The sequence below is a fragment of the Salvelinus sp. IW2-2015 genome, linkage group LG4p (genome assembly GCF_002910315.2).
Source record: "Salvelinus sp. IW2-2015 linkage group LG4p, ASM291031v2, whole genome shotgun sequence".
Lineage (NCBI taxonomy): Eukaryota > Metazoa > Chordata > Actinopteri > Salmoniformes > Salmonidae > Salvelinus > Salvelinus sp. IW2-2015.
This window is the reverse complement of record NC_036841.1, coordinates 23,401,124-23,419,851: the sequence shown is the minus strand read 5'-3', so window position 1 is coordinate 23,419,851 and position 18,728 is coordinate 23,401,124. Positions and strand designations below refer to the sequence as shown.

Genomic DNA, 18,728 nt, shown 5'->3' with positions numbered 1-18,728 from the left:
TAAACTGCCTGCTTCTCGGGCCCAGCAGATATGATATGCATATAACTGGTAGATTTGGATAGAAAACACTCTAAAGTTTCCAAAACTGTTAAAATAGTGTCTGTGAGTATAACAGTACTGATTTGGCAGGCGAAAACCTGAGAAAAATCCATTCGGGAAGTAGTTTTTTGGGGGTTTTATAGTTTTCTATTCAATGCCACTACAGTATCCATTGACTTAGGACTCAAATTGCAGTTCCTATGCCTTCCACTAGATGTCAACAGTCTTTAGAAATTGTTTCAGGCTTGTATTCTGAAAAATGAGGAAGTAAGAGCAGTCTGAATGAGTGGACCCTAAAGTGTCACAGAGCTTTTTCATCCGCGAGACCGAGAGAGTGCCTTTGTTTACCTTTCATATTGACGACGTTATTGTCCGGTTGAAATATTATCGATTATTTAGGCTAAAAACAACCTGAGGATTGAATATAAACATCGTTTGACATGTTTCTATGAACTTTACGGATACAATTTGGATTTTTTGTCTGCGTTTGAGCCTGTGGATTACTGAAGAAAACAAAACGGAGGTTTTTGGATATAAAGAGACTTTATTGAACAAAAGGAACATTTATTGAGTAAATGATTGTCTGCTGAGTGCAACCATATGAAGATCATCAAAGGTAAGGGATTAATTTTATCTCTATTTCTGACTTGTGTAACTCTTCTACTTGGCTGGTTACTGTTTGTAATGATTTGTCTGCTGGGCTATGTTCTCAAATAATCGTACGGTATGCTTTCGCCGTAAAGCATTTTWAAAATCTGACACCGTGGTTGGATTCACAAGAAGTTCATCTTTAAACCTATGTAAAATATGTTTTGTTTTCTGAATTTTTATAATGAGTATTTCTGTATTTGAATTTGGCGCCCAGCAGTTTGACTGGCTATTGAAGAGGTGGGACGCTAACGTCTCACGTACCCAAGAGAGGTTAAAGTTTGGAATTTGATAAAATAATTTAAATGTTGAAAGATAATGATTAAATAATTCCACTCTGAAACCTTATAATTGTATGAAATTGATTACAAAATTTCATACAATTATAATCTGATGATGTGTGTAGTTTTAGTCAGAATTAGATTAAACAATGTATCTGTATAGTGGAAAAACACACTGTCTGGGCAAGGCGTAGTTTAGGATTTGAACTTGTGTGTGCCGAAGAAAAAAAACGAGAACAATTCAACTGGGTTTGGACCGACCTGGCTCGGCCTCTGAGATACTTATAGCATAGGGAGTACTTCTCAAGGTTCCCCTAATCTCGGGGGAATGGAACTGTCGGCTGGGTAGTGATACACAGTGGTGAGAACTATGGAGAAGGATAAAACTTACCTACTGTTTGTGTGTATGTATGTGCGTAGGATACCTACTGTTTGTGTGTATGTATGTGCGTAGGATACCTACTGTTTGTGTGTATGTATGTGCGTAGGATATCTACTGTTTGTGTGTATGTATGTGAGTAGGATATCTACTGTTTGTGTGGAAGTATGTGCGCAGCTATAAAATGGATGTCTTTGTATAATGGACTTAAGAGCATTCTCGTGAATAAACTGTACTATCTTTTTGCATAAGCTGAGTCTTTGACTAATTATGATTACAGATCTCAGGGATTGGTCAGAGCTATTGATTGTCAGTTATTATCATTGGGATTGAAAATTCTCATGACAGAATTTCAGTTGATTACTATAGCACCCCACTTGGGCCAATCAGTGTCATTTTATAAATGTCAGATCTCTATGGCTAGACGTATCATTCATCGAAGTGACGAACGTACGGAGACAGATCCACAGTGCCCTCCCAAATTTCATCATGGGGGACAATTAACCTAATAGAACAACAAAACAGGGAATCCTGTTCGCGCTATCTTTACTTTCTATAACGTTGCACCATCCTGAACATCCTGGGTGGGGAGGGAGAAATTTCATTCATGACTGGGCTAACAGTTCAGTCACAGTGACCTTGTCCATGACTGGCTGCTAAACGGAATTGCTTAGGTACACAAACAAGTTAACTTCTCACATGGCATGAGCAGGAATGGGGGCCCAAACAGTCTCCTCATCATTACTTCTGAGTGCATAAAATAATATGTAATACTACACTTCTGGGAAAATCAGGTCTAGTGGAACATTTTAAAAAGCAGAAATACATTTTTTAACAAAAGACAATAACGTAGATCAGTTGCCATGGACCTTGGAAGAACAACAGGGTGGGCAGGCTTTTGTTCCAGCCCTGTACTAACACACCTGATCAACTGGGAGTTCTGTAGCTACTCGGGATCAGCATTACCTGGTGGAGATGCGGCTGAAGACAGCGTTGAAGTTGTTGCAGCTGAGGGAGAAGAGGACCCCTGAGGCGGAGGCACGGAGTTCTGCAGCGTGCTGGTGGCCCTCGCGGTACGTGTGGATGAAGTGACAGATCTCAGGCAGCAGCTGCTTCACCAGCATGGTCTCGTCCAGACGTAGGCAGTCCTTGGATTGCTGGGGGGACAGGGGGAAGAGGAAGACAAAGAAAAAGAGAAGGAAAACCATGAGGAAAGTGTGCGCGCAGGCTGGCTTCTTTAGGTTCTCTGAGAAAACAAGGAGTGCTTTTCAGGTTATCAGTGGCAACTTCTCACATAGTCGTGGCCAAAAGTTTTGAAAATGACAAATTTTAATTTCCACAAAGTTTGCTGCTTCAGTGTCTTTAGATATTTTTATCAGATGTTACTATGGAATACTGAAGTATAATTACAAGCATTTCATAAGTGTCAAAGGCTTTTAATGACAATTACATGAAGTTGATGCATAGATCAATATTTGCAGTGTTGACCCTTCTTTTTCAAGACCTCTGCAATCCACCCTGGCATGCTGTCAATTAACATCTGGGCCACATCCTGCCTGATGACAGCCCATTCTTGCATAATCAATGCATGGAGTTTGTCAGAATTTGTGGGTTTTTGTTTGTCCACCCGCTTCTTGAGGATTGACCACAAGTTCTCAATGGGATTAAGGTCTGTGGAGTTTCCTTGCCATGGACCCAAAATATCGATGTTTTGTTCCCCGAGCCACTTAGTTATCACTTTTGCCTTATGGCAAGGAGATCCATCATGCTGGAAAAGGCATTGTTCGTCACCAAACTGTTCCTGGATGGTTGGGAGAAGTTGCTCTCGGAGGATGTGTTGGTACCATTCTTTATTCATGGACGTGTTCTTAGGCAAAATTGTGAGTGAGCCCACTCCCTTGGCTGAGAAGCAACCCCACACATGAATGGTCTCAGGATGCTTTACTGCTGGCATGACACAGGACTGATGGTAGCGCTCACCTTGTCTTCTCCGGACAAGCTTTTTCCGGATGCCCCGAACAATCGGAAAGGGGATTCATCAGAGAAAATGACTTTACCCCAGTCCTCAGCAGTCCAATCCCTGTACCTTTTGCAGAATATCAGTCTGTCCCTGATGTTTTTCCTGGAGAGAAGTGGCTTCTTTGCTGCCCTTCTTGACACCAGGCCATCCTCCAAAAGTCTTCGTCTCACTGTGCGTGCAGATGCACTCATACCTGCCTGCTGCCATTCCTGAGCAAGCTCTGTACTGGTGGTGCCCCGATCCCGCAGCTGAATCAACTTTAGGAGACGGTCCTGGCGCTTGCTGGACTTTCTTGGGCGCCCTGAAGCCTTCTTCACAACAATTGAACCGCTCTCCTTGAAGTTGTTGATGATCCGATAAATGGTTGATTTTAGGTGCAAGCTTACTGGCAGCAATATCCTTGCTTGTGAAGCCCTTTTTATGCAAAGCAATGATGACGGCACYTGTTTCCTTGCAGGTAACCATGGTTGACAGAGGAAGAACAATGATTCCAAGCACCACCCTCCTTTTCAAGCTTCCAGTCTGTTATTCGAACTCAATCAGCATGACAGAGTGATCTCCAGCCTTGTCCTCGTTAACACTCACATCTGTGTTAACGAGAGAATCACTGACATGATGTCAGCTGGTCCTTTTGTGGCAGGGCTGAAATGCAGTAGATATGTTTTTGGGGGATTCAGTTCATTTGCATGGCAAAGAGGGACATTGCAATTAATTGCAATTCATCTGATCACTCTTCATAACATTCTGGAGTATATGCAAATTGCCATCATACAAACTGAGGCAGCAGACTTTGTGAAAATGTATATTTGTGTCAGTCTCAAAACTTTTGGCCACGACTGTACTTTGGATTTATCCAGCTGGATATGCAATACATGTATGTGGGTTAAGTGCCTCTCTCAGGGGCACAAATACAGCATGTCCCACCTGGGATTCACCAGCGTTCCCATTGGCTCATTTCCAAAACTCGTAGGGTCAAACTGGCAGCCTCATACTAGGACAGATTGCATACAACTGCATTCAAAACCTGTTGCTCACCCTTATGTAAGAAATAGTCGAACACAAAACGAGACAACTACAATACTTAAATCTTAAAACGTAAGATGTCAAATTCAAAACGCGAGTTCCATAGCGTCCATGAGGGGAGCAGCTGGCTTCCATCTGACAACATGCACTAATGAAAAACCTATACAGGAAACTTCCGGGAACCCCATTGGAGGCAGTGAAAGCACTAACAAAAGTCAAGGAAACATCTGCAAATGTAATCTTCTGCTGAACCGTCGCAGAACAGATCAGAGCAGAGGCACCTATTTCAGAGGTGGAGAGAAAGCACGACTGAAGGAAGGGGTTTAAGTGTATTAACAGAGGTCTGTCTGGAAAAAGCAGAGAGACAGAACAGAGATCCAGCCAACCAATGTAATGCTGACGTTGTGATGGAAGACCCATAGCGTTTTAGAATATTGGTGCAAGAAGAGCCAATATATTGAGGCCAGTGCTCTTGACTGATAATATTCAATAACAGAAAAATGTTTGAGTTGGGAGGACTAAAAACTAAAATGGAGAACGGTTTATACACAAACAACTGTAGTGGGATAAGTTAGCAGACCAACTAAAGGTAATGTAAGGAGGGATACAATGGATGCAGACTGTATGGGGGTTTCCTCACCGATGCTAGGCACTTCTCCAGTGTATCCAGGATAATTAGCTGGGAGAGGTAGAGGTTCTTCTCAGCAGCTTCCCCAAATATACGCTGGAGGGAGGAGAGGTTACAGACACAGATGACACAGTGATTCAGCAAACAACACTTCCAGCCCTTTGTGTGCATCCTACACTTGAGTCGAATTGGAGTTTTCACATAATATACATGCCTACTAGAAGGTAGGGTTTAGAGGTCGACCGATTTTTCAACGACGATGCCGATTATTGGAGGACCAAGAAAAGCCGATACCGATTAAAATCGGTCAATGTTTATATATACAGTGGGGAGAACAAGTATTTGATAACCTGCAAAATCGGCAGTGTTTCCTACTTAAAAAGCATGTAGAGGTCTGTAATTTCTATCATAGGTACACTTCAACTGTGAGAGACGGAATCTAAAAAAATCCAGAAAATCACATTGTATGATTTTTTAAGTAATTAATTTGCATTTTATTGCATGACATAAGTATTTGATACATCAAAAAAGCAGAACTTAATATTTGGTACAGAAACCTTTGTTTGCAATTACAGAGATCATACGTTTCCTGTAGTTCTTGACCAGGTTTGCACACACTGCAGCAGGGATTTTGGCCCACTCCTCCATACAGACCTTCTCCAGATCCTTCAGGTTTCGGGGCTGTCGCTGGGCAATATGGACTTTCAGCTCCCTCCAAAGATTTTCTTTTGGGTTCAGGTCTGGAGACTGGCTAGCCACTCAGGACCTCGAGATGCTTCTTACGGAGCCACTCCTTAGTTGCCCTGGCTGTGTGTTTCGGGTCGTTGTCATGCTGGAAGACCCAGCCACGACCCATCTTCAATGCTCTTACTGAGGGAAGGAGGTTGTTGGCCAAAGATCTCGCGATACATGGCCCCATCCATCCTCCCCTCAATAGGTGCAGTCGTCCTGTCCCCTTTGCAGAAAAGCATCCCCAAAGAATGATGTTTCCACCTCCATGGTTGGGATGGTGTTCTTGGGGTTGTACTCATCCTTCTTCTTCCTCCAAAACACGGCGAGTGGAGTTTAGACCAAAAAGCACTATTTTTGTCTCATCAGACCACATGAACCTTCTCCCATTCCTCCTCTGGATCATCCAGATGGTCATTGGCAAACTTCAGACGGGCCTGGACATGCGCTGGCTTGAGCAGGGGGACCTTGTGTGCGCTGCAGGATTTTAATCCATGACGGCGTAGTGTGTTACTAATGGTTTTCTTTGAGACGTGGTCCCAGCTCTCTTCAGGTCATTGACCAGGTCCTGCCGTGTAGTTCTGGGCTGATCCCTCACATTCCTCATGATCATTGATGCCCCACGAGGTGAGATCTTGCATGGAGCCCCAGACCGAGGGTGATTGACCGTCATCTTGAACTTCTTCCATTTTCTAATAATTGTGCAACAGTTGTTGCCTTCTCACCAAGCTGCTTGGCTATTGTCCTGTAGCCCATCCCAGCCTTGTACAGGTCTACAATTTATCCCTGATGTCCTTACACAGCTCTCTGGTCTTGGCCATTGTGGAGAGGTTGGAGTCTGTTTGATTGAGTGTGTGGACAGGTGTCTTTTATACAGGTAACGAGTTCAAACAGGTGCAGTTAATACAGGTAATGAGTGGAGAACAGGAGGGCTTTTAAAGAAAAACTAACAGGTCTGTGAGAGCCGGAATTCTTACTGGTTGGTAGGTGATCAAATACTTATGTCATGCAATAAAATGCAAATTAATTAACTTAAAAATCATACAATGTGATTTTCTGGATTTTTGTTTTAGATTCCGTCTCTCACAGTTGAAGTGTACCTATGATAAAAATGACAGACCTCTACATGCTTTGTAAGTAGGAAAACCTGCAAAATCGGCAGTGTATCAAATACTTGTTCTCCCACTGTATATATATTTGTAATAATGACAATTACAACAATACTGAATGAACACTTATTTTAACTTAATATAATACATCAGTAAAATCAATTTAGCCTCAAATAAATAATGAAACATGTTCAATTTGTTTTAAATAATGCAAAAACAAAGTGTTGGAGAAGAAAGTAAAAGTGCAATATGTGCCATGTAAAAAAGCTAACGTTTAAGTTCCTTGCTCAGAACATGAGAACATATGAAAGCTGGTGGTTCCTTTTAACATGAGTCTTCAATATTCCCATGTAAGAAGTTTTAGGTTGTAGTTATTATAGGACTATTTCTCTCTATACCATTTGTATTTCATATACCTTTGAATATTGGATGTTCTAATAGGTACTTTAGTATTGCCAGCCTAATCTCGGGAGTTGATAGGCTTGAAGTCATAAACAGGGCTGTGCTTCAAGCAATCCAAAGAGCTGCTGGCAAACGCTGGAAAGTGCTGTTTGCATGAATGCTTACGATCCTGCTGTTGCCTACCACCGCTCAGTCAGACTGCTCTATCAAATCTTAGAATTAATTAGAATAACACACAGAAATACGAGCTTAAGGTCATTAATATGGTCAAATCCGGAAACGATCATTTCGAAAACAAAATGTTTATTCTTTCAGTGAAATACGGAGCCGTTACGTATTTTATCTAACAGGAGGCATCCCTAAGTCTAAATATTGCTGTTACATTGTACAACCTTCAATGTTATGTCATAATTATGTAAAATACTGGCAAATTATTTACGGTCTTTGTTAGGAAGAAATGGTCTTCACACAGTTCGCAACAAGCCAGGCGGCCAAAACTGTTGCATATACCCTGGCTCTGCTTGCAATGAATGCAAGAGAAGCGGCACAATTTCCCTAGTTAATATTGCCTGCTAACATTAATTTATTTTAACTAAATATGCAGGTTTTTAAAAATACACTTGTGTATTGATTTTAAGAAAGGCAATGATGTTTATGGTTAGGTACATTTGTGCAACGATTGTGCTGTTTTTTGAAAATGCGCTTTTGTTAAATCATCACCCGTTTGGCGAAGTAGGCTGATGACAAATTAACAGGCATAGCATTGATTATATGAAACGCAGGACAAGCTAGTTAACTAGTAATATCATCAACCATGTGTAGTTAACTAGTGATTATGTTAAGATTGATTGTTTTTTATAAGATACGTTTAATGCTAGCTAGCACCTTACCTTGMCTCCTTGCTGCACTCGCGTAACAGGTAGTCAGCCTGCCACGCAGTCTCCTCGTGGATTGAAATGTAATCGCAGTCCAAAAATGCCGATTACCGATTGTTATGAAAACTTGAAATCGGCCCTAATTAAATCAGCCGTGCCGATTACTCGGTCGACCTCTAGTAGGGTTGATGACGTGCAATGTAGTGATCCCCATTACTCATGCTAAAGTCAAATAAACAGCTAAAAGTGTTAAGTTAAAAGCTCCACTTACCATGTTGTTCACATTTTTTAGTATGTTCGTGAGGCCACTGATGACGAGGGAGAACTTGTTCTTAGAGATGTTGATGAGACATTCCTTGTTGTGCTCTGTGCTGACTTTGGTGTGGTTGTTCTGATGTCCTGTTTTAACGGGAAGCTAAGAGAAGGGGGGAAAAATTGTAAAGTCACAAGAGAATCTAGCCACGGGTGAACGCGTTAGACAGTGGACCACACAGTGCTGTCGGAAAGTATTCAGACCCCTACATTTTCCCACATTTTGTTACGTTAGTCTTATTCTAAGATGGATTAAATTGTTTATTTCTAAATCTACAGGTTCTTAGAAATGTTAGCAATTTTATTTTAAAAATTAAGGAATGGAAATTACATTTACATAAGTATTCAGACCCTTTCCTCAGTACTTTGTTGTAGCACCTTTGGCAGCGATTACAGCCTCGAGTCTTCTTGGGTATGATGCTAAAAGCATGGCACACCTGCATTTGGGGAGTTTCTCCCATTATTCTCTGCAGATCCTCTCAAGCTCTGTCAGGTTGGATGGAGCGCGTCGCTGAACAACTATTTTCAGGTCTCTCTAGAGATGTTTGATTTGGTTCAAGTCCGTGCTTTGGCTGGGCCACTCAAGGACATTCAGAGACTTGTCCCGAAGCCACTCCTGCGTTGTCTTGGCTGTGTGCTTAGGGTTGTTGTCCTGTTGGAAGGTGAACCTTCACCCCAGTCTGAGGTCCTGAGCGCCCTGGAGCAAGTTTTCATCAAGGATCTCTCTGTACTTAGCACCATTCATCTTTCTCTCGATCCTGACTAGTTTCCCAGTCCCTGAAAAATATCCCCACAGCAGGATGCTGCCACCACCATGCTTCACCTTAGGGATGGTGCCAGGTTTCTTCCAGATGTGATGCTTGGCATTCAGGCCAAATAGGTCAATCATGGTTTCATCAAACCAGAGAATCTTGTTTCTCATGGTCTGAGGGTCCTTTAGGTGCCTTTTGGCAAACTCCAAGCGGGCTGTCGTGTGCCTTTTAATGAGGAGTGGCTTCTGTCTGGCCATTACCATAAAGGCCTGATTGGTGGAGTGCTGCAGAGATGGGAGAAACATCCAGAAGGACAACCATCTCCACAGAGGAACTCTGGAGCTCTGTCAGAGTGACTATCGGGTTCTTGGTCACCTACCGGTGAGACAATTTCTCAGTTGGCCGGGCAGCCAGATATAGGAAGAGTCTTGGTGGTTCCAAACTTCTTCCATTTAAGAATGATGGAGGCCACTGTCTTCTTGGGGATCTTCAATGCTGAATACATTTTTTGGTACCCTTCCCCAGATCTGTGCTCTACGGACAATTCCTTCGKCCTCARGGCGTGGTTTTTGCTCTGACATGCACTGTCAACTGTGGGACCTTATATAGACAGATGTGTGCCTTTCCAAATCATGTCCAATCAATTGAATTTACAGAGCTGGACTCCAATCAAGTTGTAGAAACATCTCAAAGATGATCAATGGAAACAGGACGCACCGGAGCTCAATTTCGAGGCTCATAGCAAAGAGTCTGAATACTTATGTAAATAAGGTATTTCTAACGGCCTCCCGAGTAGCGCCTGCGGTCTAAGGCACTGTATCGCAGTGCTAGAGGCGTCACTACAGATCCGGGTTTGGTCCCCGGCTGTGTTGCAGCCGGCAGCGACCGGGAGACCTTTGAGGCGGTGCACAATTGGCCCAAAGTCGTCCGGGTTAGGGGAGGGTTTGGCCGGCTGGGATGTCCTTGTCCCATCGCGCTCTAAGACTCCTTGTGGCGGCCGGTGCATGCACGCTGGCTTCGGTCACCAGTTGTAATATGTTTCCTCCGACATCTTGGTGCGGCTGGCTTCTGGGTTAAGCGAGCAGTGTGTCAAGTAGCAATGCAGCTTGGCGAGGGTCGTGTTTCGGAGGATGCATGGCTCTTGACCTTTGCCTCTGCCGAGTCCGCACGGGAGTTGCAACTACGGGGCAAGACTAACTACCAATTGGATGTCACGAAATTGGGGAGAGAAAAGGGGTTAAAAGTGCGTTGTTTTAATACATTTGCAAAAAATCTAAAAACCTGTTTTCACGTCGTCATTATGGGGTATTGTGTGTAGATTGCTGAAGTCAAGGGATCTGAATACTTTCCAAATGCACTATATGCAGCAGGTTTGAGCAAGCCTAATAGAATTACATGAAGCCATGGTTTCACCTTCTTATCCTGTGTTTACACATGTCTACACATCCACACTAAACCTATCCACACTAGACATATCTACATTAAACATTTCACACAAGAAGTGTTATGCCACACCTCTCGTGCTATGAGGACGCCTACGACACCTGACGAAGGGCAAGGAACAGACGTCCTGCAGTCAGAACAATGAAGCCCTGTGCTATCAAGAACCTCGCCCTGCCACAACTCTGGTGTACACCCACAGCTGTACACATGCAGGCTACATCTGTGTGAACACAGACATCACATCCACAGCTGGGCCAGACCTTGTGGGCAGGAGGAGCCCCTTTAAGCTTGCCTAGAGGTGTGGCTGGCTAGTGCGTATGCAGAGCACATCAGGCCTGGAGTGTTAATGAGCCTTAAGCAACAGACCTATGACTGCTTACTATCGGGATCCACTCTACAACTGGGGCCACTCAGGGAGAAACCTGGGCCTGGAAATTAAAGTCCCAAGACAGGGGGTAAGAAAATAAATCAGGAGTCTGAACTGGAGTGCACACTGTCCACACAGGACCATCCCTGCTTCATATCTTTCACATCCAGTTCAGCTCCGGTCCGTCCGGGACCACAGACAGTAAGCACTTTGTTTCACAGGCCCGGATTGGAATTTCTAAAAGGTCATGGAGCCATCTCTTCCCTTATGTGCACTTTGGCAGAGCTGATTAACATTGTATACGTACACACCAATGCACTGTGTGCGGATTACATGATCGGGGTAAACAGGGGAAAGGAGAGGAACATTGGATGAGAGGACAGGGCCACGAGAAGAAATGTAATTAAAGTGAGGCCTATTTTTCATGAAAAGAGAACGGTTATTGTCCCTCGATGGGAAGTTTAGAACATTCACATTAAGATGAATTATGTATAATTTGTGTAACATAAAACATTTGACTCAATGATCTTCATGCGAATACAAGGGCCTTTCTCTTAGAACACCATACATTCATTCATGGAAGGGACACCATATAATAAGACAATGTTTGTCTGTCTTACCAATTGTTATCCACAACACAAAATGTATGATACCATTACACAACAATATTACAATGTACGTGTGTAGAGTGTGTGCTAGCGTGCGTGTCTGTACCTGTATGTGTCTCTTCACATTCCCCGCTGTTCCATGAGGTGCATTTATAGCTGTATTTCTTTTATTCGATTCTACTGCTTGCATCAGTTAACTGATGTGGATTAGAGTTCCATGTTGCCATGGCTCTATTTAGTAATTCAGGTGCGACAAAACTACAGCCTATATGACATGCCTTGTTAACAGTGTTACTATAAATTGAATTAAAGGCATTACCTAAGTGAGTTTCAGAGATTGTCATCTGTTATTAGCAAATTATTGATTTCATGAACCTTGTTTCTGAAGCTACATATGTTAACGTTGGCTATTTTTTGCACTTTTCTGGGATGCTTGATTGTTTTCATTGCTTTACCGGCTAGCTTTGCAGAAGTAAACATACTCATGTTATTTATATTAGTGCAGGGTGAGCTGCACACAGTGGACTTCCTACTAGGGTACACCGCCTCAGTGCTAACAGTATAACTGGTTCATAGACACATGATTACTGCATACAATAGATGTGGGATCAGCAGAGGCATTCAGGGCAGTAAGAGGGAAATCAATTAGGTTACTTACATTGGGTCTTCCAACACCCCTGGGATAATGTACATTTGCTGAACCATTATGACATCTCAATGTTAGGGATTAACTGAGCTGTGCTTGGGTCAATGATAAGTAATTGTCTCAATGCTGCCTTATAATGCTCTGAAAGGATCCAGGAATCCAAATGATTTGGGTGGATCCCATCCTCCTTATAAAATTAGCTTTGCTTCCAGAAGGTAATCAAAATTGTTCAAAACATTTTACACCCAGAGCTGCAAGTCTCGTAGTCAGTTATGGAGGGCTAAAAGTCTCCTGAAACGTTCAAAGCCACGATTTAGGGAGGGCCAGATATTAAAGGGTGCTTGCTGACCCAATCAGTTCTTTAAAAGCTGTTCTGAGCTGCCCTTTACAATGTCATTGAATCCCACATTAACTATGAGACTCAATTTCCTGATGCTGGTTTAAATTGTTTGGGAGCAGCTTATTGATGTCCAGTACTCATGCTCCTGGATAGCAAAGTTTTTGCTCCAAGGACTGAGACATTTCTCACCATTGAAGTTCCCAATACAACGGCCGGAGAAGGGAATGGAGAAATCCGCCCATTCCTACCCCTTACACAATTCGTTGAACCTTTCAAGGGCCCACGAGAAGCAGGATAACGTATGCCTTTGGTTACCGGAGATGGGGCACTGCCTGCTGTGGGATGTCTGGACCTGTCAGATCAAGGAACCAGTGCAGTAAAGCCATTCCTTATGTCAATCTGCTCAGAACATCTCACAGTCCCTCCCTTGATTTGCTTGCTAAGAATAGCAACTTCATTCCTGTAATCCTCGCTAGCAAACAATTGCCGCAATGGAACTCCAGATTGTCAACATTGTCCCGGACAAGAGCGTAATACACTCAGCTTCTAAAGCACTGGAAATGTTTGTTCGCTATTCCAAGCGAAGCGGGCTACATTGCAACTGAGCTAGCTAGCTAGCAGAAGGTGTTGACACAAACACCTATGAACAAAATACAAATAAAAAAATAAACAGGCCAAAGCAACAGGTCGAGGCGCAGGAGGTATCAGAGGTCGTGACAGGAAATATGGCAATTCTGGGCTGTGAGGACAAATACTACTAGGTTGAGGTACTTCTTTCTCATGAATCTACTAGTACATCACATTGGCATCCACCAACCTCTCTGGGGGAGTTTTTTGACATGTATAACAACCAAGACAACTTAGGAATCTGAAGTTGCATACAACTGTGATTTAGACGTACTGTTCAATGTTCACAACCCTTTCAATGTTTCCGGACAAAATAAGCAAGGTTCACACAGAAAATCTGATTCTGAGCATGAACTTCCCCTCATAAAGCCAACACATACAATCCTATGACTTACAGCCCCCATCATCAACTGGCGGACCGGGTACGGACCCAGAACGGGGTCAAAATATATATAGTGTGTATTCAGACCCCTTGACTTCCTCCACATTTTGTTACATCAATTTTAGAAAAAGGCTGTAATTGTTTTTCCCCCCTCAATCTACACACAATACCACATAATAAAAAAGTTTTACCTTTTGCTAATTTATATATTTATTTTTAAACGGAAATATCACATTGACATAAGTATTCAGACCCTTTCCTCAGTACTTTGTTGAAGCACCTTTGGCAGCAACTACAGCCTCGAGTGTTTTGGGTATGACGCTACAAGCATGGCACACCTGTATTTGGGGAGTTTCTCCCATTCTTCTCTGCAGATCCTCTCAAGCTCTGTCAGGTTGGATGGGGAGCTTTGCTTCACAGCTATTTTCAGGTCACTCCAGAGATGTTTGATTTGGTTCAAGTCCGGGCTCTGGCTGGGCCACTCAAGGACATTCAGAGACTTGTCCCGAAGCCACTCCTGCATTGTCTTGGCTGTGTGCTTAGGGTCATTGTCCTGTTGGAAAGTGAACCGTTGCCCCGGTCGGAGGTCCTGAGCGCTCTGGAGCAGGTTTTCATCAAGGATCTCTCTGTACTTTGCTCCATTCATCTTTCTCTCGATCCTGAGTAGTCTCCCAGTCCCTGCCACTGAAAAACATCCCCACAGAATGATGCTGCCACCACGCTTCACCGTAGGGATGGTGCCAGGTTTCCTCCAGACGTGACTCTTTGCATTCAGGCCAAAGAGTTCAATCTTGGTTTCATCAGACCAGAGTATCTTGTTTCTCACAGTCAGAGTCTTTAGGTGCCTTTTGCAAACTCCAAGCGGGTTGTCATGTACCTTTTACTGAGGAGTGGCTTCCGTCTGGCCACTCCACCATAAAGGCCTGATTGGTGGAGTGCTGCAGAGACGGTTATCCTTCTGGAAAGTTCTCCCATCTCCACAGAGGAACTCTGGAGCTCTGTCAGAGTGACTATCGGGTTCTTGGTCACCTACCGGACCAAGGCCCTTCTCAGACAATTTCTCAGTTGGCCGGGCAGCCAGATATAGGAAGAGTCTTGGTGGTTCCAAACTTCTTCCATTTAAGAATGATGGAGGCCACTGTGTTCTTGGGGACCTTCAATGCTGCAGATATTTTTTGTACCCTTCCCCCAGATCTGTGTCTTGACACAATCCTGTCTCGGAGCTCTACGGACAATTCCTTCAACCTCAAGGCTTGGTTTTTGCTCTGACATGCACTGTCAACTGTGGGAATTTATATACACAGATGTGTGCTTTTCCAAATCATGCTCAATCAATTGAATGTACCACAGATGGACTCCAATCAAGTTGTAGAAACAACAAGGATACTCAATGAAAACAGGATGCACCTGAGCTCAATTTCGAGTCTCATAGCAAAGTGCCTGAATACTTAAGTAAATACGGTATCCGTTTTTTTTATTTTTATAAATTTGCTTTAAAAAAAATGTTTTAACTGTTTTCGCTTTGTCATTATGGAATAGTTTGTGTAGATTGCCAAGGAAAATGTTTTATTTAATCAATTTTATGATAAGGCTGCACTGTATATTTATTGTATTTTTTTACTTGGTCAGGCTTCAACCCCTGGTATCATATAAACACGCAAGACATGGAAGAATGCATAGAATTCCAGGAAATTAGCTTTAAAAACAGGAGCAAAAATCTCTGCCACATGCAAAATGTGTAGAATTGTGGGCAATTGACTTCGAAACTGAAACATTCTCTCAATGCCAACAAGAGGGGTGTGAACAGTTTGGGGTTGCGAGGTGGGGGTTTGTTACTACGCCAATAAATTATATTATCCATCCAGACCTTTGACACCTTGGAAATGTGTGTGACCGGACCTTCTCAAATAGTACTCGAGTACCCCTGACTTAGAGGCCTCTAAATGGTCTTAACACAAGGTGGTTTTAATCCCTTATTATATTTTCATCAAACTGTAATAAGCCGAGCAGAGCCGCTAAGTCTGGGTACAATACCCCTCTGTGCTACAGTCCCTCTGTAGCCTCTGAAACCAGAGGCCCAGAACCTACCCAAACTGAACACAAAGTGCTGATATTCCCTTTCAAAAAGGCAAATAAAGGGAGGTATGAGACAGAGTCTTATACCTGAAGTTGTACTGGAGTTGAGAGCAGTTGACAGTGCGCGATGGGACTTAAAGCAAGTTTAGGCTAAATCCAAACCATTGCATAGTGCAAACTCCGGTAGCCCTAAACTAGGCCTAACCCTTTAAGTTTATTTGTATTAGAGCTTTCACTCAAATGAGTCTTAAGTGAAGAATTTCTGGCAGCATTGCTTGCACTGCAGCATGCTTGCAAGGACCATCCCAACAGAACCATCTCTTTCAGTCCCTTTGGCAGGGGTCTTTGATGACCAAAAGAGACAAAGCCCAGTTTCCAATGGATGAAATTGAAACCCAGAGCTGCTCTACAGACATACCAGCTCTCAAGCAACATAAAATACTCCAGCTGACTTGTTGGAAAGTTTACAACCTTACAATATGATACATGGTGACTGATAATGACTCCTGATGAGAAACAGTTAGGGACAACAGACAGTGTAAAAATGATTGATGGACTGGCTAGACTACCTGACCCAATGATTCACACAGCTTAAATCTCAAGTTCATTAGAGGAATCTTTGGCACCCTTAAAGGGATACTGTAGCAGTTCTGTACATTAGCATATGCTGTATATTGAAAGTTACATACACTACATGACCAAATGTATGTAGACACCTGCTTCCCGTTCTCTGAGCTTGTGTGGCCTACCACTTCGCGGCTGAGCCATTGTTGTTCCTAGACATCTCCACTAAACAATAGCAGCACTTACAGTTGACCGGGGCAGCTTTAGCAGGGCAGAAATTTGACAAACTGACTTGTTGTAAAGATGGCATCCTATGACGGTGCCACGTTGAACGTCACTGAGCTCTTCAGTAAGGACATTCTACTGCCAATGTTTGTCTATGGAGATTGCATGGCTGTGTGCTCGATTCTATACACCTGTCAGCAACGGGTATGGCTAATTTGAAAGGGTTGGCCACATACTTTTGTATATATAGTCTAGCTTGAGAACTTGATTGCTGACAAGCAAAACATTTTGGGACTATGTCAACAATGGACTAATGAAACAAATACCAAAAGGTAGTTTTAGGAATGTTCCTTTATTTGCCAGAATCTAGCAATATCTACTTAAAACAATCACAGTTGCTTGACTTGTCAATGTCACCAACAATCTGTGGTTTTTGGGCGAGCCTTGTAGACTGCTGCTGTGGTGACCACAAGCACATAAGCACACTCAAATCTGTGTTTGATTATGAAACTCGCAGTACTAATATATTACTTTAAGGATGTAGTAATTATAGAAGTAGGTATTATACAAAAARGTATGTCTGCCAATTAGTAGATCCATAACGCTTTTTTATCTTAGTATTGAGGCCTTTACCTCAGAGCAGAAACATGGCCAGGTTGCAAACACACATTCGGTAACATGACTGTTGGCTGACAGCATGCAAGGAGCGTGTGTTCTTCGTTTTTTTTCGCTGCATGTGACATAACAGGGAGGGAGGCATATGTCCATTCAGTTGACTCAAACCAAATAAAACTAGTAAACAAGGTGCCACTGCTAGAGTACTGAATTTTAATAATTTTATTTTAAATCAGTGAATGTCACACCTCATTTGTTTACAGTTAGCTAACTTTATGAGTAGTTAGCTGGTAGTGACATCTTTTCCCCAAATTGTCTGGCAGAATTAGTCAATATTAGCCGTTGTGTGCAACCTCTATTAACAGTCCTAGCTATACCGACACCAAAAATCTATGTAACATGAAAATGCATGTTTAGTTGGCTAGCTAGCTAGTTACATGGGTAGCTAACTAGTTAGCTTGCTAAATAAAAGTAACTTGCACCTTTGTTACACAATCTAAACCACAGATAAAAATGTGTCGTAACGTTTATTAACGTTACTTTGTCTATATACTAGTACCAACCTACCTACTGTACACAACAAGAAAGCAGGATAGCATGCACTTTGCGATTGCAGAAATAAGTTAGCTACAGACACAAGCCATCTACAAAAGATTAACTGGTTGCAGCTATCTAACATTACTCCCACTTCCAACTCATAAACACTTTATTACCTGCTCGTCGAATCTATTTATCACGGCCTGAACCCATTCCACTGGTTTATGTGCCGCCATGGCCGAGCGGATGGAGACCGCTAATGAGTCCTTGCAGTTCCCAATACGAATGTGGACGTTCGTGGCGATGTTAAGCCCAAAATAAATCCCCAAACCGTTGTCTAAAAAAGACAGTACGGGTTGGTTATTTTTCCCTTTGAGCAAGCTTTACCATGCCGCCATGACACACAACCGGAAGTCTTCCCAGTGAAACCGATAGGGACAGGAGATAGCTGAGCAAAGATGCGCGTGCGTCGCTTGTTGATGTGGAAGGTAGGCGAGAATATGATTCACACAAACATTGGCAAGGCAATATAATGTAACGTTGTAACATATAACTAGCAAGCTTGATTTGCTACCATGTGGAACGTGTATGCTACCATATTGTAATGAAACAGCAGGGAGCAGGTCTCGAACCCTCGATCTTCTAGCCCGAAGTCCGGCGAGCTATCGACTGTGCCGCAAAAGCATGCTCGTGCGGCAGAGTCGATTTCCGCGCTTATAAACCCAGGGTCGTTACACTACTCCCTCCTTTCAAAGAGCGCGTCCTCGCGCTAGCTTGCGACTCTATGCAAGGTCCGATCCCACTTCTGACACCAATATAATGAAACAGCAGGGAGCAGGTCTCGAACCTTCGACCTTATAGCACGAAGTTCGGCGCGCTATCGACTGTGCCGCAAAAGCATGCTCCTCCGGCACAGTCGATTTCCGCGCTTATAAACCCAGGCAGGGTCGTTACAATATGTTACTTAAAAGATCTAACAATATTATAAAATTAAATCTCGGAGTTTTTGTTTGAATTCTGGTTCTCTTCTCACGACACGAGTCACTCAGATAAGCCTAGCCAGTAACATGCTGCAGGTGCATTTGGCATTTGAAAAAACTA

General features: G+C 43.0%; 1 protein-coding gene across 5 annotated transcripts in view; it reads right to left on the bottom strand.

The window, feature by feature from the left end:
• Positions 1 to 18,390, bottom strand: part of LOC111960720 (neurofibromin) — a 104,949-nt gene extending 86,559 nt beyond the window's left edge. For 2 of the 5 annotated variants that reach the window (XM_023982906.3, XM_023982907.2), the window contains exons 1-4: positions 17,804 to 18,387; positions 8,405 to 8,548; positions 5,031 to 5,114; positions 2,314 to 2,504 (exon numbers count right to left, since the gene is read on the bottom strand). In XM_023982906.3, coding sequence (XP_023838674.1) covers positions 2,314 to 2,504; positions 5,031 to 5,114; positions 8,405 to 8,548; positions 17,804 to 17,863 — 479 coding nt within the window. In that variant the 5' untranslated portion in view covers positions 17,864 to 18,387. Of the gene's footprint in view, positions 1 to 2,313; positions 2,505 to 5,030; positions 5,115 to 8,404; positions 8,549 to 17,803 lie in introns of all 5 variants that reach the window. The other 3 variants (XM_023982909.2, XM_023982910.2, XM_023982908.2) reach the window with 2 other exon arrangements.
• Between the last annotated feature and the right edge of the window lie 338 nt (positions 18,391 to 18,728).